At 40.3% G+C, this 19596-nt stretch overlaps 1 protein-coding gene across 6 annotated transcripts in view; it reads right to left on the reverse strand.

The window, feature by feature from the left end:
* Positions 1–939: 939 nt before the first annotated feature.
* Positions 940–19596, reverse strand: part of DIP2C (disco interacting protein 2 homolog C) — a 255726-nt gene continuing 237069 nt past the window's right edge. For all 6 annotated transcript variants that reach the window (XM_015853072.2, XM_015853070.2, XM_015853073.2 and 3 more), the window contains 5 exons: positions 11121–11178; positions 10587–10661; positions 9040–9214; positions 7751–7874; positions 940–4455 (listed from right to left, as the gene is read on the reverse strand). In XM_015853072.2, the coding sequence (XP_015708558.1) occupies positions 4203–4455; positions 7751–7874; positions 9040–9214; positions 10587–10661; positions 11121–11178 (685 nt within the window). In that variant the 3' untranslated portion in view covers positions 940–4202. The remainder of the gene's footprint in view (positions 4456–7750; positions 7875–9039; positions 9215–10586; positions 10662–11120; positions 11179–19596) is intronic.

Here is a 19596-nt window from a genome sequence, read left to right on the forward strand (position 1 = left end):
CTTAGTGTGTTGAGAAGACTGTGAGTCTAGGATGCTCAATCAGGAAATAAGTAGGAGAGAGGATAACGTGTGTTGGGAGAAGGGCTATATAACGGGATGCATTTCACTGGCAAGGCACATGTTAACTTAATATATTAATAGTATAGTTACACGCTATTTTCATAACCCTACTACATATTTCTGTTGTTGAGACTCTCTACCTGCTTTTAAGCATTACAGCACCATTTCCCAAAATGGTTTTATTTCTTGTAACCTGTAGAGCTTTGGGTATATGGAAAAAAATCTTCCACAGCGAGGGTGGGCAGGCACTGGTGCAGGTTGCCCAGAGATGTGGTTGATGCCCCGTCCCTGGAGACTTTCAAGGTAAGGCTGGACCAGGTCCTGGGCAACCTGATCTAGATGTGGTGTCCATGTTCACTGCAGGGGAGTTGGATTAAATGGCCCTCAGAGGTCCCTTCAAACTTGTAGAGTTCTGTGTTTCTCCTGAGCTACCTTGAATTTGGCCATCAGGAATTGGATTCTGTACCATCAGCTTTTCAGATGGGCAAACTCACCCTCTGAAATGCCATTTTGGAAGTGAGGGTAAGTCCAAACCTGTTGGAAGCTACAAATCAGAGGAGCCCCCAAATCGTGTTCTTTTTGGAACGGGCCAGTGGAAATCAGCGGATCACAGTTCTCCATGCTTGTATCTGGCCAGCTAAAGCTGACAGAGAGGTTGAAGCCCACGATATGACAAAGAGCTGCCCATGTGTTTGCGCTGGCTGAAAGCTCCAGCAGAGATTCAGCACCTGCTCAGCGAATGAAGTGTCTGATCCGCGCTGTGCCGGCAGCGAGACCTTGCGACAAAAGTGATGTGACAAATCTGAGGAGTTTTACAGTACTGATGCTTGTTATTGCTTCTCACAAAATGTTACCAGGCTTACAATAATATCTTTACACTTTCAGCAAAAAATGTGAACAGTATATTTGAATATATTAAAAAGAATTAAAAAAACATTTCACAAAAACATTTGTTGCCATATGAAAGTCTTTCAGCAAGAAATGCCCACAGCAGTATTTAAACATCGTTAAAAGTATCGTGGTTTGTACTAATAAATTATGCAACAAGAGAGGTAAACAAAATAAAAGTACAGAATAGCTCTCCGTGTTCCTCCGCCGAGCTCAACGCAGCTCCGCCAAGCTCAGCTTTAGATGACTAATTAAGAAACTGATATTTTCAGAGCAACAAAAATAAAAGCTTTTATTTGTTCATTTGAATATAAAACAGGCGTTATCACAGATGTACAAAGCGTACTGGTGGTTTAACATACAAGAAGGTTGCTGTCCTTTGCACATAAAAATTTTTGTTTGAAACTGTGATTGGCTGAGTTACATGAATTTCTCTAACCAGTCACCACACTCTATGAAATAACGCTGCTAACATTCAACTGATAAAAGGGACAGTCTTCCCTTGGGTAAAGTGTCAAGCAGGATTAAATATATATAATAAACAAGCACCATGAGGAATCTGCTCCTGTTTGATTAGTTTCGTGTTTCAATGTTCATTGTGTACCCTCTGTTTTGTGCATGTGCATCAAGTTGATTACATGGTTTTGTCTGACTTCAAAAGCACAAGGTCACAAGACAAACATTTTATACATTCTCATGAATGGTTTATCTACAGTACAATTTCTAATACAGAACAATCCTTCTTTATTGCTCAGTCTGATGGTGCTTAAATGTTTCCTGCCTTTTGCTTGCACAACAAAACCAGAAACTCGGTTTCTCATTTCTCTTAACTCAGAATTTAACAACCACAGATGACAGGTTGCAGAAGAGAGCTGTTATTAACTGCGCTTCACGACTGCATTGCAGCTCTTTTTTTTCACTACTAATGCAAAGTTGACTTTGTGAGGGTTAAAGTGATGCCTTAAATGACAGCTAAATTTGTTTTGCAGTACTGAGATCAGCGGTAGCAGGACTTCACAAGTTAGTTTGCACACTGCAATGATGTTTCTAGTCAATCGACATCTCGTCTGAAAACATACTTGCCATTAGGAACAGACTTTATTCTTTTTAAAGGGAGCAGAAAATGAATTTGGCAAAATAGAGGATGGTTCTTCAGAGCATGAATAGGGCTATTCACAGGACTGTGGTGTCTGAATAGATGGTCTGAAATAAAACAAGTCTGACATGGTAAGATGCTCTGTACTGTACATGCAGACCAAAACGTCCCTACCTTTTAACAAGATTTCAAACACTCAGCATTGAGACTCAGAAGCCAAACAAAACTATTGTTAGCAGGGGTCCATCTCTCGTCCAGCATTCTGCAAAGATAGACCAAATACGCACGTCCCTCGGTTGAGATAGATATAAATGTGGTTACATTTGCCCTGCAACAATCTTAGTCATGCATATCCGGTAATGAGAGCCAGCACAAGGACGTCATTTTGGACAATGAGAAAAGCACTCTTGGACTGCAGCTGGTAAATCCCACTCTCGATCACAAACAGGTCAATTCAGATACAACCACATGAAGGAACGGGGAACTTTTTATAAAAGGGTTGTGGAGTGCAGGGAAGACAACAGAACTGGGAAATCAAACCTCTCCTTTATCCAAAGGTAGTAAAATGAAGGCAGCTGTGATGCATGTGTTCCTACTCTTCGCCCATTGGTGGATGACCTCAGGTCAGAGACCCCGGGACTCCGCTCTGTAAACAGGCAGTTCGGTTCCTCTGATGTTTTAATTGGTTTAGGGACTAGTTAGCAGATGCACGATACGTGTTGGCTCGGCTGTAGTGACCGCACGCTCCTCTCCGTTAGGGATAAATTAAAGACCATTGAAACAATCGTTTTATGTAAATGTAAACTGGATGCCTTGGCCACCGAGCTACGTGTCCTAGCTGAGAGGCAAACTGATAACTGTGCAAATAACCCCAAAAAGTTTCATTATAGCAATAAAAACACCAACTAAAACAACGAAAAAAAAAATTGTGCAACAAAGTTCTGCAGCTAGACAACAGTGCTACTCCTCAACCTGCCTCTTCTAAGTCTAACAAGTGTATGCACATGCCAGCACGAATATTTATTGTTGCCTCCATGGCAAAGAAAAAAAAAATTCTTGTAGTGCATTTTTTAGTCTTAAATTCATTCACTGCCTTAAAGGCAGCAATAATTCCACTTGCTGGTATCACGAGGATTCGTTTAGACAGGGATACTCTAGCAATCCAGGATTGCTTTGTTCAAAAGGTTTGTGAGTAACATTTGATTATCTACAGTGGGAGACACCATGCAAGTGACAAGTACTGCATTTTAAACTTTAAAATCTTTTTGTCATTAGTGAATTTATATTTCATATATATATATTTGATGTGATACTATCCACTCAAGATAATACAACACTTTGTTTTTATATTAGCAAACATTTCAAGAGTTTAATATTCTTGAATGTTTCTTTTTTTTCTCTTTTATACTTCTAAAGAGATCAAAATAAATTAAAGGTTTTGTACATAATTACAGAAGAAGTAGTTAACTTACTTTATCTTTTCCGTTTAGTACAAAGATATTTGCAAGTTCGTCGCCGAAATACACCTTATTTATAAATTTCTTCCATTCTAACGCTAACAGCCAAGGCTCTTTTTGGCCTTTTGTGCTTTCGGCGTCTCCGCCAGAAAGCCGCTGGATTTCTAATGGAAAGGTGCTGCTTTGGGTCTTCTCCTCGTACCACTACACAGTTTCCTAAGATGTGGGACCTAAAATGGCTTAAGTTAGCAACAGGTCTGTGTTGTTCATCAGCTTTTTATGACACATTAAAACAAATGGAGAAAACGACTCTCTGTGTTAGTCTGCAAACTGTTTTAAAAAGAATCCATTTGGAGGGCAGAATAATAAGAAAAAAAAATCTACTTCAGCTTACTGAATGTCAAATACAAAGCCACATTTACTCAGAAAGCAGTATCGTCCGATAAGCAAAAACTAAAAAAAGAAAGAGTTTTCAATGGGCTTTTCCACCAAACTGAAGGGCCTTACCCCAGAGTCCTCCTGTTCTAGAATTTAGTGGTAAAGAAAAGATTTCACATTTCATTTCCTGCCAATCGTGACTGCTTTGAAAAATTGTAATAGAAACAGTTCCATTCTGATGAGTGTCAGCATCTTATTTTTAGTGGACACCAAAAAATTTTATACATCTATAGTAAAGTCCATGGAAGCTTTAAGGTACAAGACTACATGTTGTAGGCCACATAGATGGGATCTAGCTGGTCTGCCAAAAATCCATCTCGTAGGTGCATACGTTGTTTCTCTCCACGGGAGTTGATAGGAATTACACCAATGTCCACCACCACCACCACCCCTACAATCAGGTAGTGCTCCTCCAGGACCACGTTGGTGACCAAAGGAACCAGGTCCAAAGCTTCTTGCTCCGATCCATCCAGCTCAACAACAACGACCAATAAATTTGTCCAGGTAAACACCGCACTGGAATCAAAGAAAAAGAAGCATTAGTTTTGGGTTTTTTCCACCCATTCCACCTTATTTACTGCTTGCTTTAACTGTGAAGTTTCCTTCTGTGTGCTTAGGTGCAGAACCTAAGTGACAAGAGAGAAGGTGTTTAAAGACAGGGCAGAAAACCAGCCCGGTGAGCTTCCTCTTTGACATCACTGCAAAAGTAAAATGTGGGCTACACTTGAAAGAATCTCGAGACTCATCCTTGCCTGCTGTGTATGAGGACAGCAGGAAGCAGTGCAGCTCCCAGTGAGCTGTTGCATCATCATTGTGCTCATGAAGGTAGGCAGCGTGTGGGTGGAGGTTCTTATCAAGGTTTTTCTGAATAGCAGCCCAGAGGAGCAAAGGAGGTTAAAAGAGAAGACTGATACAATGCTGTAAGGAAAACAGCCCTACCTGGAAGATAATCTACTGAAGAAGGGGCTTTCGCTGAGTGCTATGTCAGTATGGGACGGTGTGTTCCTCCCTCCATCCCTTTCCCCCTTTTCTCTAATTTCCCCAAAGCACCTGAAGTCTTACCGATCAGCAGGACTGAGGATTCACAAAGTGCAGTCTCGTTCTGGCACATGTTTAAGATATGAACTGTGATTATCTCTTGATCTACTTTATTTTCTGCAGCATAACTAATTATATTTTATCTTTAACTCATACATCAAATCCTGTACTTTATCCTCCTTTACCTTAAAAAAATCAGAGGGTGATTTTCCAGAACTGTCTTGAATATAAGTACCTGCAAGTTAGAATATATTATGTATCTAAGGTAGATTCAAGACAGCTGCTTCTGCTAAGGTCAATGCTTGACTGAGACACAAGTGCACTGTTTTGGTCTATCAAAATTCTGAGTATCCTTGTATGTTGGAAATACATCTTACTTTGCCCAAAAGTTAGCTATGAAAATGTGTTCTAAGTTGACGCTTAGAAGAATAGATTTTAGGTGAAAAACATTTAATATTAAAAATACATATTTCATCTTCAGATCCTGCTGAAGTACAGTTTGAATTTTTATGTGCCTATGTATGTGCTTATTGATCTGGAAAACTAATGGGTGTTCAAAGTAAGGTTGTTTTGTGGCTCAGTGCTGCTATTAAATGAATTTTAATTAGTAATTATGCTCCCACACAAGCTGTAGTAAGCTACCCAAGCATCTAAGTTAATATTACATATGTTTTAACACAAAAGCTTGGGGGTTTAATCAAAATATTAGATAGCAGTTGAAACCATGCCTTAGGCCAACTGTTACTTGTTACTTGAGAAAGCAATTAATGGAAGGATTCAGCAGCAGGTCCCTAAAACAGAACTCTGGAGAAGTTGGTTTATCTGAGTTCTAAAGACTAATTCCAAAAACCTTCATGAAGCCGCTTCATTCCAAGTATCACCGACACTCTTAAGAAGGTATCAATTTAAAACTTATTATTTATTTGTCACGATTCCAACTCAGTGGTGACCGCTGTAAATACAAAGAAATACTGTCCTTTATGTTCCCATCAGCTGAGATGAATTTACACGGCTCGGTGCAGTTATACATCACAATAAAAAAGGACTGTTTGTTATACTCTGAGGCAGAGGAGGTCCAAAGGCATAGGTTGTGCTATTAAAAGGGGAGATCCCCAAAGACAAGAGGAGGACCTCAAGGAGAAGCTGAAAGAAAAGCTGAGTGAGAAAAGTCAAGGTCAGGACAATGACTATGAAAGAAAACTCCACACTGGCAACTTCTCTCTTTGAACATCTGTTTTTCTGAAGGACCACTTCAGGAAAACATCCAACTCATCAGTACATTCTCCTCCTTGAGGAAAAAACAACCCAACAACTTTCAGTGTTTGCTTTTGAGCAGAGGGCAGTAATAGCATCATATAATGCTTCTGAAATCTTGCTTGTGGTCTGAGAATTATTTGCATGTACTTCTACCTTCTTGAAGAAATCTGGCGGCCTTTCTCTTTGATTCTCTCAGCCTACACCAACCCTTTCTGAGCTGTCCCTGTGCCACTCAAGATTTCCATGGTAATAGAAGGGAAGGATGGAAAGGGATTCACAAAGAGCTCTCAGTGGTCTTGAGAAAAGAAATACAATTTAAGCCCTTTTCTTTTTGCCACTGAAATCAATGATGATCACTTCTGTAATATGATATGGCTGCTTCATTCATTGCCTGGGAGGACACATAAATTTCTGACAGTAGCTACACCTGAACACACAGATTTTGAATCTGTGGCCATCTATAATAGTTTCCCTGAACAGTTTTACATCCACTGTTGATAAGAATACGACACATTTGAAAGGAGCATTTCACAGCATCCTTTGTGGGTTTGTACTGGTCTCTACAAGGACCCAGAATCCTCTACTCTTGTCAGGGCCAATAGAGCAAGGTGATGTTGAAGGGACATTACTATCAGGTAAAACCCCAGATACAGCCAACCCAGCAATTAACTGCCTTCATTACAACAGATGCTTAAGAAAAAGGCAAGTAATTCTCACTGAAGAAACCAGTATGGTTGCTATGCTTCTTTACTGCTCCAGGCCACACCGTATAGCCAAGACTAAAAAGAAAAATGGAGAGTCACGTCCTGTACTATCTGACTTGCTCTAACTGCTGAGATGATTGCTTTTGGTTGAAAGAAGAAGGGCTGAGCTGAGGTTAGATCAAACCAAAACAACTACCTGATTCAGTCTTCTGATGCAAAAATAATGAAAAGCAATTTGGTCTCAAGTCGGCCTCATGAAATCGTTACCTGCTGTGTGCGTTTGATGATGTGATACATTGATTAAGACAACACTGTTATTAACTCATTGATTTACTGCTTCAGCTTCCATTGTGACCTTGATTTGATCACCGCTTGATTTATTAATGACCAATTTGAAAGCAACAGCGCGTTCACTAATAACATTTATTAGTGTGTTCATTTATTTTAAGTGTCTGCTTGCTTACTCCTTCTAATAAGAGCACTCGTAAAGCTCGAATCCATCCCAAGCTTTTTTTTTCCTGGTTAGAGCAGGAAACATCCACTGACCTACCTGAGAGCTGTTTGCTTCTCTCAAACTGAAAGCTTAATCTTTCACTCATATTTCAAAACACACCAAATAAAGAAAACAATCCTTCCTGATTAAATTTCTTAATGAAAAGTTTCGTCCTAAAGGCATATTTACCACTGAGTAATAAATCCTGTGACCATCCCGACAGATCACTTCCTGGATCAATTGCAATAGTCAAGCAAAACTCCAGATAATATAGATACTCTGGCTTTATATAAGAGCCATAGTGTTATATAACCCTTACCATTCGGTGATGCTCTTGTGCGCTCTAATTACAGAGGTCTCAATATCGATCGGATGGTATCTCATCCCTCGTAACTCCATGGCTTCATCTAATGCACCCACCACATAAAGTGCATCATGGCGTTCTGGTTGTAAGGGAAAAAAAAATATTAATGACTCTGTTCTCCAGAACATCAAATTACAAAAACAATCACACTAATAAACAAAGAAAACACATATAGCAGAAACTGTCCATGAATTCCTGATCCCTCTAACTGATTTTCAAAGTAATAAGCATTCTTTATTACTGAAATGTAGCAGAAAGCAGAGGAAAGGAACATAAAAACACTACTGACATCTGAAGAAGAGAAAGATGTAAGCCTTTACCAATGTACAGTGGGACAAGTTCCTTTTGTCCCGAAGGTGGATGTAACAAAAAAATCATTATTTTTCAAGGCAAATTTCTAAGCAGACAACAGACTCTTTGTCCTTCTCTCTTTGTTTTCAAAGATTTCACCCTAACAGTATGCAGTACGTTGTTCCAGTAGCCTTGAGAAGGTCAGTACTGGTGCTTTAGTTGTACTACAGAAGTTTTTATCAATTAGAAATAAGTGCAGCATGTTAGACAGCAAACTGCTCATTAAGACAAATGACAAGTTTTAAAGAGTAATCCCCTTGTAATATGAATTTTTATTGACTAAAGAAATAAATGAGGCTGAAATGAGGCTTTTAAAAAGATAGCAGGCTGATAATGAACACTTGCACATCATCCTTAAAGTAAAGAATGTTTGCTAATAGACTTAAAAGGAGATAACTGGTTCTTTTTATATTAACTCAGAGAGTTGTATGGTGGTAATCACAAATCATAGAATGGCTTGGGCTGAAAGGAACCTTAAAGATCATCCAGCCCCACCATGGGCTTGTCAGCGCCCATCAGATCAGGCTGCCCAGGGCCCCATGCAATATGGCCTTGAATTACCTCCAAGGATGAAGCGTCCACAATTACTCTGGACAACCTGTTCCTCTGCCTTGCCACCCTCTGCGCAAAGAATTTCTTCCTAACATCTAACCTAAATTTCCACTCTTTTAAGTTTAAAGCCATTCTCCCTTCTCCTGACATTATTAGACTGTGAAATCCTGCTCTTTGAAAAAAAAATCTTTGTTTTATTTTTGGATTGTCTTAACATGGCTTTTTTGCAGTTCTAATAGATTCACTGACAGAACCAGCCTGACAACATAGGCCAGGAGACACAACCAACATAATCTGAATTATATGCACAGACCCTTGGCAGACAAGGAGAAGCCCCTTACCTCCATTTGCATCTGTAAGCTCTGTTCTTCGCAGGAACCCCAGGTAGCCAGTCCGAGCCCAAATAGTTTGTGTGTCTCCAAAGCTGAGTCTTGAATTAAAATGATCTGATTGCAAAGATTCATCTCCGTATATGGTAAAGTACCCACTGGCGTTGTGAGTGCTGTGAACCCATATCTAAGTTAAAAGCAATTATACTGGTATTAATTAAAGCAGCTTTGCAGAATGAAGCATTATTGAAAATTCTTGATGCAGATATTTTCAGTCATAGCTAGATAAAACATGTAACACGAAATAATGCCTTTTATCACTGTTCCTGACCTACTTGTAGACACAGTCAAGACCTAAACCTGACCTCACTGAAGTCACAGTGCAGAGCTAAGCTGTACTAGTCCATGGGAATGCAGGAGTCACACTGTGGGGAAACTCTCCCTGTAGCTTTCCAGCCCCAGGTCATCCCCAGACCAACACAGACCTCTGCAATTATCATTGCTCTGAGCTCTGCTTGGGCTATGGCAATTGCTCAGATGCTGCTGTAGACATACTGCTCTTCCATAGTCCCCCTGAGCCTGGTTTGGAGTATTTGATCCAGCTGGACATTGTCCATAAACACAAAACAGACAGATACCTCCCATAGTACCAGTGTAGTGGGAAAGGCTACAACATTAGAAATGGAGTTTACATTATTTTAAAGGGAGAGGCCAGGGACCTTCACATGTGGAGAAGGATTCATTTCAGTTAACTCAAAACATCGTGGAAATATTCATAATTTCACAGTGATGAAATCTTAAAATTGAATCTCACAAATCTGACTGCAATCTTAATTATGACTAAGCAAATCCCTCATTTTGTTAATTAGATCTTTCAATTGCACTTTGAAAATAACATTTTAAGTTCTTTTTCGCTCTCTAGAAACTTAAAAATAAATTGGAAAAACACATAGCCTTATTCAGCTCAGCTAATGAGAGCACTTCAGTGCACTGAAGCACAATGACTATAAGGAGGATAACACTGAAACCCCCCCCAGCTGAAATTAGACTAATCAATAAACTTATTTTTTCCATTAAAGTCTTCATTGGAATTACTCAAGCACCAAGTAGAAAATGTAGTTAGAGAAAGCAGATTGTTTTCAAATTATTTAATAGACTTGAGCTATTATTAGCATTTATCAAGTATGCCGATAACATTTTTAATTAAGATACAAATATCACACTATGCACTTCATACACGATCAAGGTCTGCATCATTCAAGTTGTTTTCATAGAATCATAGAATTACCCAGGTTGGAAAAGACCTTGAAGATCATCAAGTCCAACTGCAGCCTAACCAGTACCCTAACTCTAAAAACCCTCTACTAAATCATATCCTTGAGCACCACATCCAAACGGCTCTTAAACACATCCAGGGATGGCGATTCAACCACCTCCCTAGGTGGTTTTAACCTAGCATTTACTAAGATATATGATAGGAAACCAATGGCAAACATTTCCATAGCTTTATCCCTGAGATTCAGTTCCGAGTATGCAAAGGTGAAGTTTTCATGACTCACCTCACCAAGATGAGAATCTCCTAAGGGTCCCTTTGTTTCTGGATTAGCAATAATGATACGTACTCCGGGCAGGATCTATTGAAGGAACACATGAAGTAATGAGAAAGTAGGTCCTTACACTACCATAAGCTGAATATTCTTCCCCCCAAAAACCTTCAAAACAGGCATCCTTAAAGAGCTGAAGTAGACATACTGAATAAAAAACTGAAATAGTCAATTGATGCAATAAATCTAGATATCTGGAAAATGATTTAAAAAACCCCTTTATCTTTGTAAAAGCTGCTCCGTCACTAAATACTTGTCAGAAATCAAATACTGATCTACAAAATGAACAGAAAAAAAAAAAATCGCCCCACAAAAATCCTATCAAACAGCCCCAAGTCTCTTTGACAGTACATATCAGAGTGGAAAAAACCCGCCCTATTCACATGAAAGCTTGGTCTGAAGCAAATAGGGAACCCTAAAGGCAGAAATGGAAACACACTGAAAATATTTACTACAAAGGAGATATTTAAAACTTCTATCAGCACTTACTTTTCCTGACTCCATGAGGGGCAGACTGTGTGGAGATCCTCTTTCTACTAAACGAACTCTGTAAAATACACGTGAAAATAATACGGATAGTAGATGGTTGTGTTTATTTGCTTTCCGTTGACATTCATTTCTAAATGGAATGGCTGATGGTCACAGAGATTAATGCTACTTTTAAAACAGATGAAGCTTATATTCTCTAGAACATTCTGAGGCCCAACATTTAATTTTTGGCAAAGCTTACAGCTTGGAAAGTAATGAAAAGAAGATGGCTACAAACATTTTCTTAAACACTAAATTCTTCCAATGTAACCGGTGCCTTTTATTTATTTTGATAGACTTTTGAAAATGTATTTCCAAGCACAAAACTACTCCCAACAAAAGGGATCTAAAACACTGATTTTCCACTAGAGCGTCGTAAATGTCAGGGCACAGAAACAAAAGCACGTGAGCTGAGTGAGCAACCACATTCTGTGAGCGGGTAATGGTTGAAATCAAAGTCATCCCTAAAGAGCCCATAACCACAGCTCAGATGGAAATCTGCCTTGGCAATCGTTTGATTCTTTTCAATGGTCAACGTTTGATAAACATTTTAGTAACAAACAAACAAAATAATTCAATGAAAAATGCTTTTATTGGTGAGGTCAGACTGTTACTGAGCGTGGCACTCTGGTCTGCTCTCTTCCTTTCTTTGATAACTCATTGTCCCACTGAAGGAATAGCCATGGCTGCTCTCCTGGAGAACCATGATGGTCTGGAAGGAAATATCCCTTTTAACATCCAAAAGAGACTGCAAAGTCCTAAAATGGCTGCTCAGTACATCCAGTGGATGGGGAAGAGATTTCGGGTAACAAATAGGCATTTCTGAATCCTAACTAAGCGAGATACCTTAACAGCTGTAGCAAAACCATGAAAAGCTTAAAACTTCCCACTCTTTCCAATTTTCATAACCCACACAACTGATCTAAATCTGTTCTTCCACCAAGCAAGCAGTTCCTACCCCTCTCCTTCCATCAGCTGCCCCATTATAAAGAAAATTTCCTGAGACTAAAAGAAAATAATCTCGTAAAAGAAATGTTGATACAAGAGGGCACAGGGAGGCATAACGAGGTGTGGGGAGAACTGGATCCAGTTAAAGTGATCACAGCCCTGCAGTCAGTTAGGAGCTGTCATGAGAGATCTTTTCTGGACCGTTCTGACACCTTTTTATATGTGAAGCACTGCAGAGCTCAGTCTGGTGAGGGGGGGATGAGACACAGAGATCTCAGCTAAAGGTCCCTTGGGGAAGAACAAAGCTTTGGCAATTTCAAGCCCCTACGCATAAAAGGAGATGGAAAAAGATCTTCCCTTCTTTTTGTACTATTTCTTTGCTCTAGAAGTTACCTATAAAAGCTGGGACTGTTGAGGTCAAGGCAGAAACAGTGAATAGAGATTCATCTGCAGTGCTGGGTAGTCTCCCAGCCTTGATGGATGGGGCAGGGCTGAGCCCTGAGGCACGGCACAGCAGTGTGAGCATCTTCTCAGACTAAAATCAAGAGATACAACCCAAGTTCCCAGCAATTTCAGAACTCCTTTCCAAGCAATTTTAATTTATTGCCCTCTTATACCTATGGAGGTATAAGCTCTATATATGTAGGCATGCATGTGCACACATACTCATGTTGCCTGTGACAGCTGAAAAGTAGCAGGGCCGACACCAGCAGCACAACAAAAGCACTGAAGCTGCAGTATCCAGCTGTCCCACTAGTGATATAGATGTGGGGCAGCAGAACCTCAGGAGCTTCACTGTATGGTGTACATGTATGACTAAGGTCATGCTGCCCCATAGAAGACATGTCTGCATAGGACACTCCTGCACTGTTGTTCCAACAGCAAGTCAAAGCAGATGTATTTAGCAGTATGCAGCAAGTGGTATAAAAATAACTCTGTGCATGTTGAGAAAAGAAAATCAAATGTTGCAAGAAGCAGTTGTTAATTACTGCCTCTATCTCTGCCTTTTTATATGTGACTCCGTTCTGTACAATCTGTGTAGGTTTAGAAACAGAAGATGCTTTTAAAGTGAGCTCGTAGCTGACATGTTTGATTTTCAGTGCACATCTGCAGACAGGTAGCTGCCCTCAGGAGAACTGGTCATCATCTCACACCCACGGGATCTCCTCCAGCAGTGACTTTCTTCAGTCATTTACCAACATCTGTCCAGTAGGTTTGATTTTTAAAAATAAGACAACTTAAACAAAACCTCCAGCCCCATACAAAGGTGAGAAAGTTGGAGTAACAAGAGGCAGCGAGTTCTTTGAATCTGAGATTGGTATGAAAATAATTCCGTTTTGATACAAAATCACTCTGAGACAGGAAAAGTGTATGGTCAGAGCTGTTCAATTCTGTGAGGATTCCACTGCTCCTTGCTCCCTTTCTGTTTTAAAACGCGCCTCAGCAATGCTGCTGAATTCCATGCCTACTGAGAACTGCAACAGTAAAGCTCAGAAATCATATAAAATAAAGCAATATATTAAATAGTCAGTGAAGTGACTACTGGAAATGAATTAACATTCATAATTCTGACCACCTCCTTCTCCCATCCTTTCAGCAGCTGTGCCTCCTGTCTTGCTGTTAGTACTGGCACATTCTTCTAGCTCCCTTCTCTGTTTATTTCCTTTCATCTCCTCTGAATTTTAGCACATGAAGATCCAGAAGGCACAATTTCTCAGTTTCCCATTCTGTTATAACTCCCCCACAACGTGCTTTCCTCCTCACATCCCTACAGAAATATCACAGCAGTGCACTAAACATAGCAGCTCTGCATTTGAGGGAGGTTTTCTGCTTGGGCCCTGTTAGCACTCAGATACTGAGACTCTATGTGAAAAACTTTCGGCTAAGCTCATAGTGCATGTGGGACCATGCCACTAAACCTCTAACATCTCTGAAATAATAAGCTATTTTGCCACAGAGATATTAAAAAAAAAAAAAAAAAGAAATAGAAGTGCAACATTAGATTCTGATGTTACCATCTCCTCTGTGCATACTTAATTTTAAGTGCATAATAGTCTTACTAACTCTACAGGGACTAGTACTGCGAATAAATTATGGACATTATGCAATAACTTTTAAATGAGTTTTACTCTGTCTCATCATAAAATAGATCCTGCTGCTCCCCCAGGAGATTTCCATTATCCATGAGAAATGCAGGCAGCAGACATGGCTGAGACCTCGTGCACCTTCCATTCCATACAGCCCCAAGTGTGGGCTGGCAGCAGCGGGCAGAGCCCAGGGAGCATCACAGCTGTGATAAATGCTGAGAAATTCCACCCCTGAGTCACATTGCTGATGCTGGCCGGGGACTCACAGCTCCTTCCGACTGTGGTTCTCTAAGTAGGAATTTCACAAATAATCATCATGTGCTCCCAGGCATCAGAGCTGCAGGAAGGACAAGTGCCATTTCTGTGCAGCATTACACTATTTCTTTGTTGGGAGGGAAAAAGGGTCTCTCACAAAGTGAGCATACAGCCCTCCTGCTGCCTCCAGTTCATGCTTGGAAGGGCAGAGGAGTTTATGGCAGTAGTGCCAGGCTGGGCAGAGAGCCTGGAAATCAAGTGGGTGGGATCAAAGTGTTGCCCTTGGGTGTGAAAGCTATTTTTGCACCTACTGGTGGTTTCCAACCAAGCTGAGAAGGAAAACAAAAATGAGTGACCGAATGCAGGGAAAACACAGAGCTTCTCTTCCACCAAAACATCTCATTGGGGAGGAGAGGAAGATGTTTAGGAATCCTTGTACTGTTACAAAGCCATTAGCAATGATGATGCACAATGAACCTGCAGTATTTATGCGGCAGGGCATGGGAGAGGATAACTTTTAACATTTTCTTCTTTGGCTCCAAAGAATCAGTCTTTTTTTCTGAAGAAAAGATTTTGAACTGGTGCTCTGCTGTTGAGAAAGCTGCTTACATTTCAAAGCCCGCCTAATGGGATTTAATAGGAAACGTAGTCAAAACAACAGTAAGGGCTTAAGTTCTTTTTCTCATTACTATTTAATACACTGGATGGATGGATTTTATCTCCCTCAAATCAAAGTCTTTCGACAGAATAGCAAGAGTGAAGTCTGACTTCAGAATGAAAGCTGACAGCCCACAGCCAACCGGCGCTGTACTGAGTAGTGACGGGGATGCTGAAATACAATAACAATGCCTTCCTGCCCAACTGCTCACATAAAGTTGCAGATGACGTTGAAGTTCCTTTTTCAATCTGGTGACAAAAACTCCAAAATGTATTCCACAGTTGGCTGGTATTCTCACTAATCAATGAGTTTGTCAGCAGGGCTATTACGTATTGTTTGGGGAATCTGAAGGGCCTGGAACGTGCAGGGTGGTAGTAACTGATGTTACGATGCCAAAACTGGGAAAGCCTTCAAACACAGCTGTGCTGTTGCACTGGGAAAGACTTTGGGCTCTGTGATTCTAATAGAGATGGAAAGAAGCTATTAGGTCATTCCAGCCCTGCTCCCTGCCAAAAAAAGGCTACTCCCTGCAGTGCACATTGAGTGCTTGGTCTACTCCTGTTACAGCACTTCAAATGATGGGGCTTCTTCTACTTCCCTTCAGAATTAATCTCTCAACTGAACATACTTCATAGTCTTTTAGCTGTCCTTTTTGGCAGATATTTTTCTTAGCTTCGTCTTATTATTTCTAAGCAGCTCCCTGCATAAAATTCAAAAATGTTTCCCCTTTCTTGCTGAACACATTTCAGGTAAAGACTTTGGCTCTACCCTAACACACAGCAAATTCCCACCTCCAACTTCTAGCTTGCCTTTACAGCCATTTTCACAAGCTGAGCCTCATCCTTCCTCCCCACCCCCATGCCAGTGTGCCAAGCATCCTCTGCTGTCTGCCAGGCTGTGCACCATAGCATCTCCCAAAATAGAGCTTCTATTCCCTATCTCTCCTACTGACCCTTTTTCATCATTCTTCCTCCTACTTGAAACTCTGCAGTCACACCAACATGGAAGTCCACCTTTTTCACTTCTTCAGTGTTACCTGTTCTGTTAGGATGGTATGTTTTTCAGTAGCTGATTTTTCACGCTTGAAAAACTTCAGCAACAAAAGCCAAAGAAAATCAGATACAGTATGATCTAAGTACATACTGCCATACAGTGAAAATACACTGTAAATATACAAATATCAATATATAACCCCTAAGTCCTCCCCTTAGCCAAAACCCTTCTGTGGCAAGAAGATATGATGGGAAACCTTGGTTCCATTTCAGCCTTACAACTTCTTGCTGATTATCACCTTACAGGTTGAGCTTGTGGGGAAAAAAGAGGATATTTGCTTATCATTTAAGAAACGTTTGGAAAATTGTTGCGTATTAAGTTGGAACAAAGAGGGAAAAATGGTCATGAGGACTGAAAAAAACACTGCAGGTCAGACAAAGAGGTTCTATCTATTTATTTTTTTAACTGTGTTTTTATTAACTCTCCAAACTAAAAATGTTTTCAGCAACATCAAGAGCAAAAAATCTGAAAGTTAAATTAAGGTGCTTTGACCATTTAATCTGTTTTCTTAAGCTGTGAAGATCTGTCAAACTTGACTCTCCATCACCTTTTCTGGTGATAAAAAACCGCCTTGCAAATTATTTCCTTGCAAATCTTAACCAAAATCTAATTTAAAGGCATTTAATGTCCGTGGCATGTACCTCTGTGTAGCTATGTTCTATAAACCGGTGACTTCTCAGTTCTGACTGAAACAGCCAGGAACTTTCTAATGCCATCAGCCACCACCATCAGCAACATCTCTCAGAAATATACCACTACTGAAGAAACCTTTTGAAGCTCAAAACTTCCAGGACATCTTCTCTTTACTCAAGCAGTAAAGTATCTTGCACATAAACTATTCTGGAATTCACAACTCAATTTGCTCATTGTACCTTAAAATGGAAATATGGATCAACGAGATCATTTGATGCTTTCCTGCTCAACCTACTGTAGGGGAATCTGCTTTTAGTGGGGGAGCTGAACTTGATGATCTCCAGAGGTTCCTTCCAACCCTTATGATTCAATGATTCTGTGATAAGCTTCAAGATGAAGCTCCCAGTTGAAACTGCCAGGAAATGGCATAGCTGAGCATTTTGGCTGAAGGGAAAATCTAGATGATGAAGAAGACCATCCTGGTTCCTTCAAAGCAGTTTTCTTCCCACTGTATGACAAATTTAGATAACAGATAAAGACAACTGAGACTGAAAAAGGGAACTTTTGGATTGAAAAAAACTGTAGCCAACAAAATGAACAACCACGAAACCTACTGTATGTCTAGGACATATTTTCATCCTGCCGATTCCACTACCAATAAGTTCAGTTAAAGAATTAGCACTAAATCACTTCCCTTAATGCAAAGACTTGCTTCACTGTAAATCTAAATCATATTTCATGTCCCAAATGCCCCAAGGTCAAAGGCAAACAGCTTCCTATCCGGCAGAAGAGGTTACACAAGGGTTTGAGACGATGCAGAAAGTTGCAAAGGGATGAAAATGAGGCAGGAACTCAGTGTTCAGGAAATGGATATTCAAAGCTTCAGAGAACTAAAAAAGGAATTTTCTCATAAATAGCTATGGGCAAATGTAACAATAAATCCCATTTTTACTTCTGTTTTCCTCTTTAAAGTATGCACTGTGTTCAGCTTTCATTATATGTGCAACACATTCAACATACTCAATTTGTTAAACCCTGTGTAAAGTCTAATACATGACTACTTCAAGTGGTCTGGGACTTCAGAGAACCCAGTCTGCCCCCTGGCCCTATCTTACACCTGCCATGTCCCGTCAAACACAGCATCTCATTTCTCTGAGCTTCACGTTTGTATCTGCAAAAACAGGCATAGTGTTGCTTTCAGCCTTTCAGCTTTTCATTTAGATTACAAACCTCCCAGGACACATTGTTTATTGCTAATTGTTTTTACAGCACTTTTCATAACCACAGCTGTGAGCTGATGACTCTGTTTAATATAACATGCTTCTTCTATTTTGTAATCCCTTATCTTCCCTGTTCTAATTGAGAAAAAGAGACTCCACACCTAGCCAAAACTTCCATTATAATGAATTTGAAACCTGAAAATTGTATGGAACTACCCTATTTGTCACTAATGAATGATGGAGTTTTAGCTCTCTGGATGCAATATTCATGTTCTACATTAAAACAATGTTTTGAAAGGTGAAAGTTCTGAAATCAGGTCCTCCATGGTAAACCTCCTTATAGTGCTACAAGCTTCCAAATCCACATCACCAGCTGATGCATGGGGCAGGTACCCTGCGTTATTGGAGAGGAACTTACTGGAGGAGTTCCCTCTCCTTACCAACCACCAGAGCCATTGCCTGGGCACACAGAAGTTCAACGTACGGACATTGATTCAGTGGAATTAAAACCACAGACAGACTGAAAGAAGAAAGAAAGGCTTTGCTGAATAAACAAGCTCAGTAGTGCTGCAGAGCCCTGGATGCGTCAAGTCACTGTGAAGGGACCATCCGTGTCTCAGGAGATGTTTGGGGAACCCTGGCTGAGCGTCACACAACCCTTCACATAAATAAGCTCATCTTCTGCAAACAGATGCTTACAGTATGTAGAAACTTCAGGAGAATATGCAAGGCCTGAAGCAGTATAGTAAGAGCCACTGAATATAGCTATGTGAAATACTGCATCTCTAACAAAGTTAGGGAGGGATCCTTATATAAATATAGGATGTTTTTACAGTTTTTCTGAGCTCTTCTTCCCACACTCGAATTACTCAGAATTCACACAGCCACAGACTGCTGACAACCTGAGCCCAGTGAGTGCCTGAGGCTGCAGGACTGCAGCGGGTCACAGAGGTGGGAGCCCATTTCCCATGGGTACCCCCAGCACATCGCCCACTGCTGAATTATCTGTCAGTGAGTGGGAGAGCAAAGGCTCTGAAGGACGGCAAGGGGAGAGGAGAAAGAAAACATAGATGGAAAGCACTTAAAGAGATGTATCTCTTATATACATCTCTTAGAGCACATGGCAGTGAGGTCTGCAGAACTTACACTGGTTTGTTTCAAATTTCACAAGTGTTCATTATAGTTTTACACACTTTTCCTCAACTACTGAAGCAGCCTCTACTTATTGTTTAGTGCTTCATTAGTATATATATATATAAATGAAGAAAACAATGCAAAATAGACTGCTGAATACACTGCCTTTAAAAATCAAACATGTAACACATTATGTTTAAAGGAAATGGAAGAATGAGAATTCCTTTTTCTTTTCATTATGCAGACTTTCCTGAAGCTGTATGGTTAGACTCATGGCAACTGTATGGTCAGAATGGAGGCAGAGTGAAAGAGAAAATGGAAGAATTCTTTAACAGCTGTCCACAGAATGGTGACCTGCCACCTTGCAGTACCAATTCCCAGCTCTGTAAGGAACAAGGACACCAATAGAAGCTCAGTAAGCTGAAATTGGGAATTCCTTTCTGTTTTTT

This window comes from Coturnix japonica, chromosome 2 (genome assembly GCF_001577835.2).
Source record: "Coturnix japonica isolate 7356 chromosome 2, Coturnix japonica 2.1, whole genome shotgun sequence".
Lineage (NCBI taxonomy): Eukaryota > Metazoa > Chordata > Aves > Galliformes > Phasianidae > Coturnix > Coturnix japonica.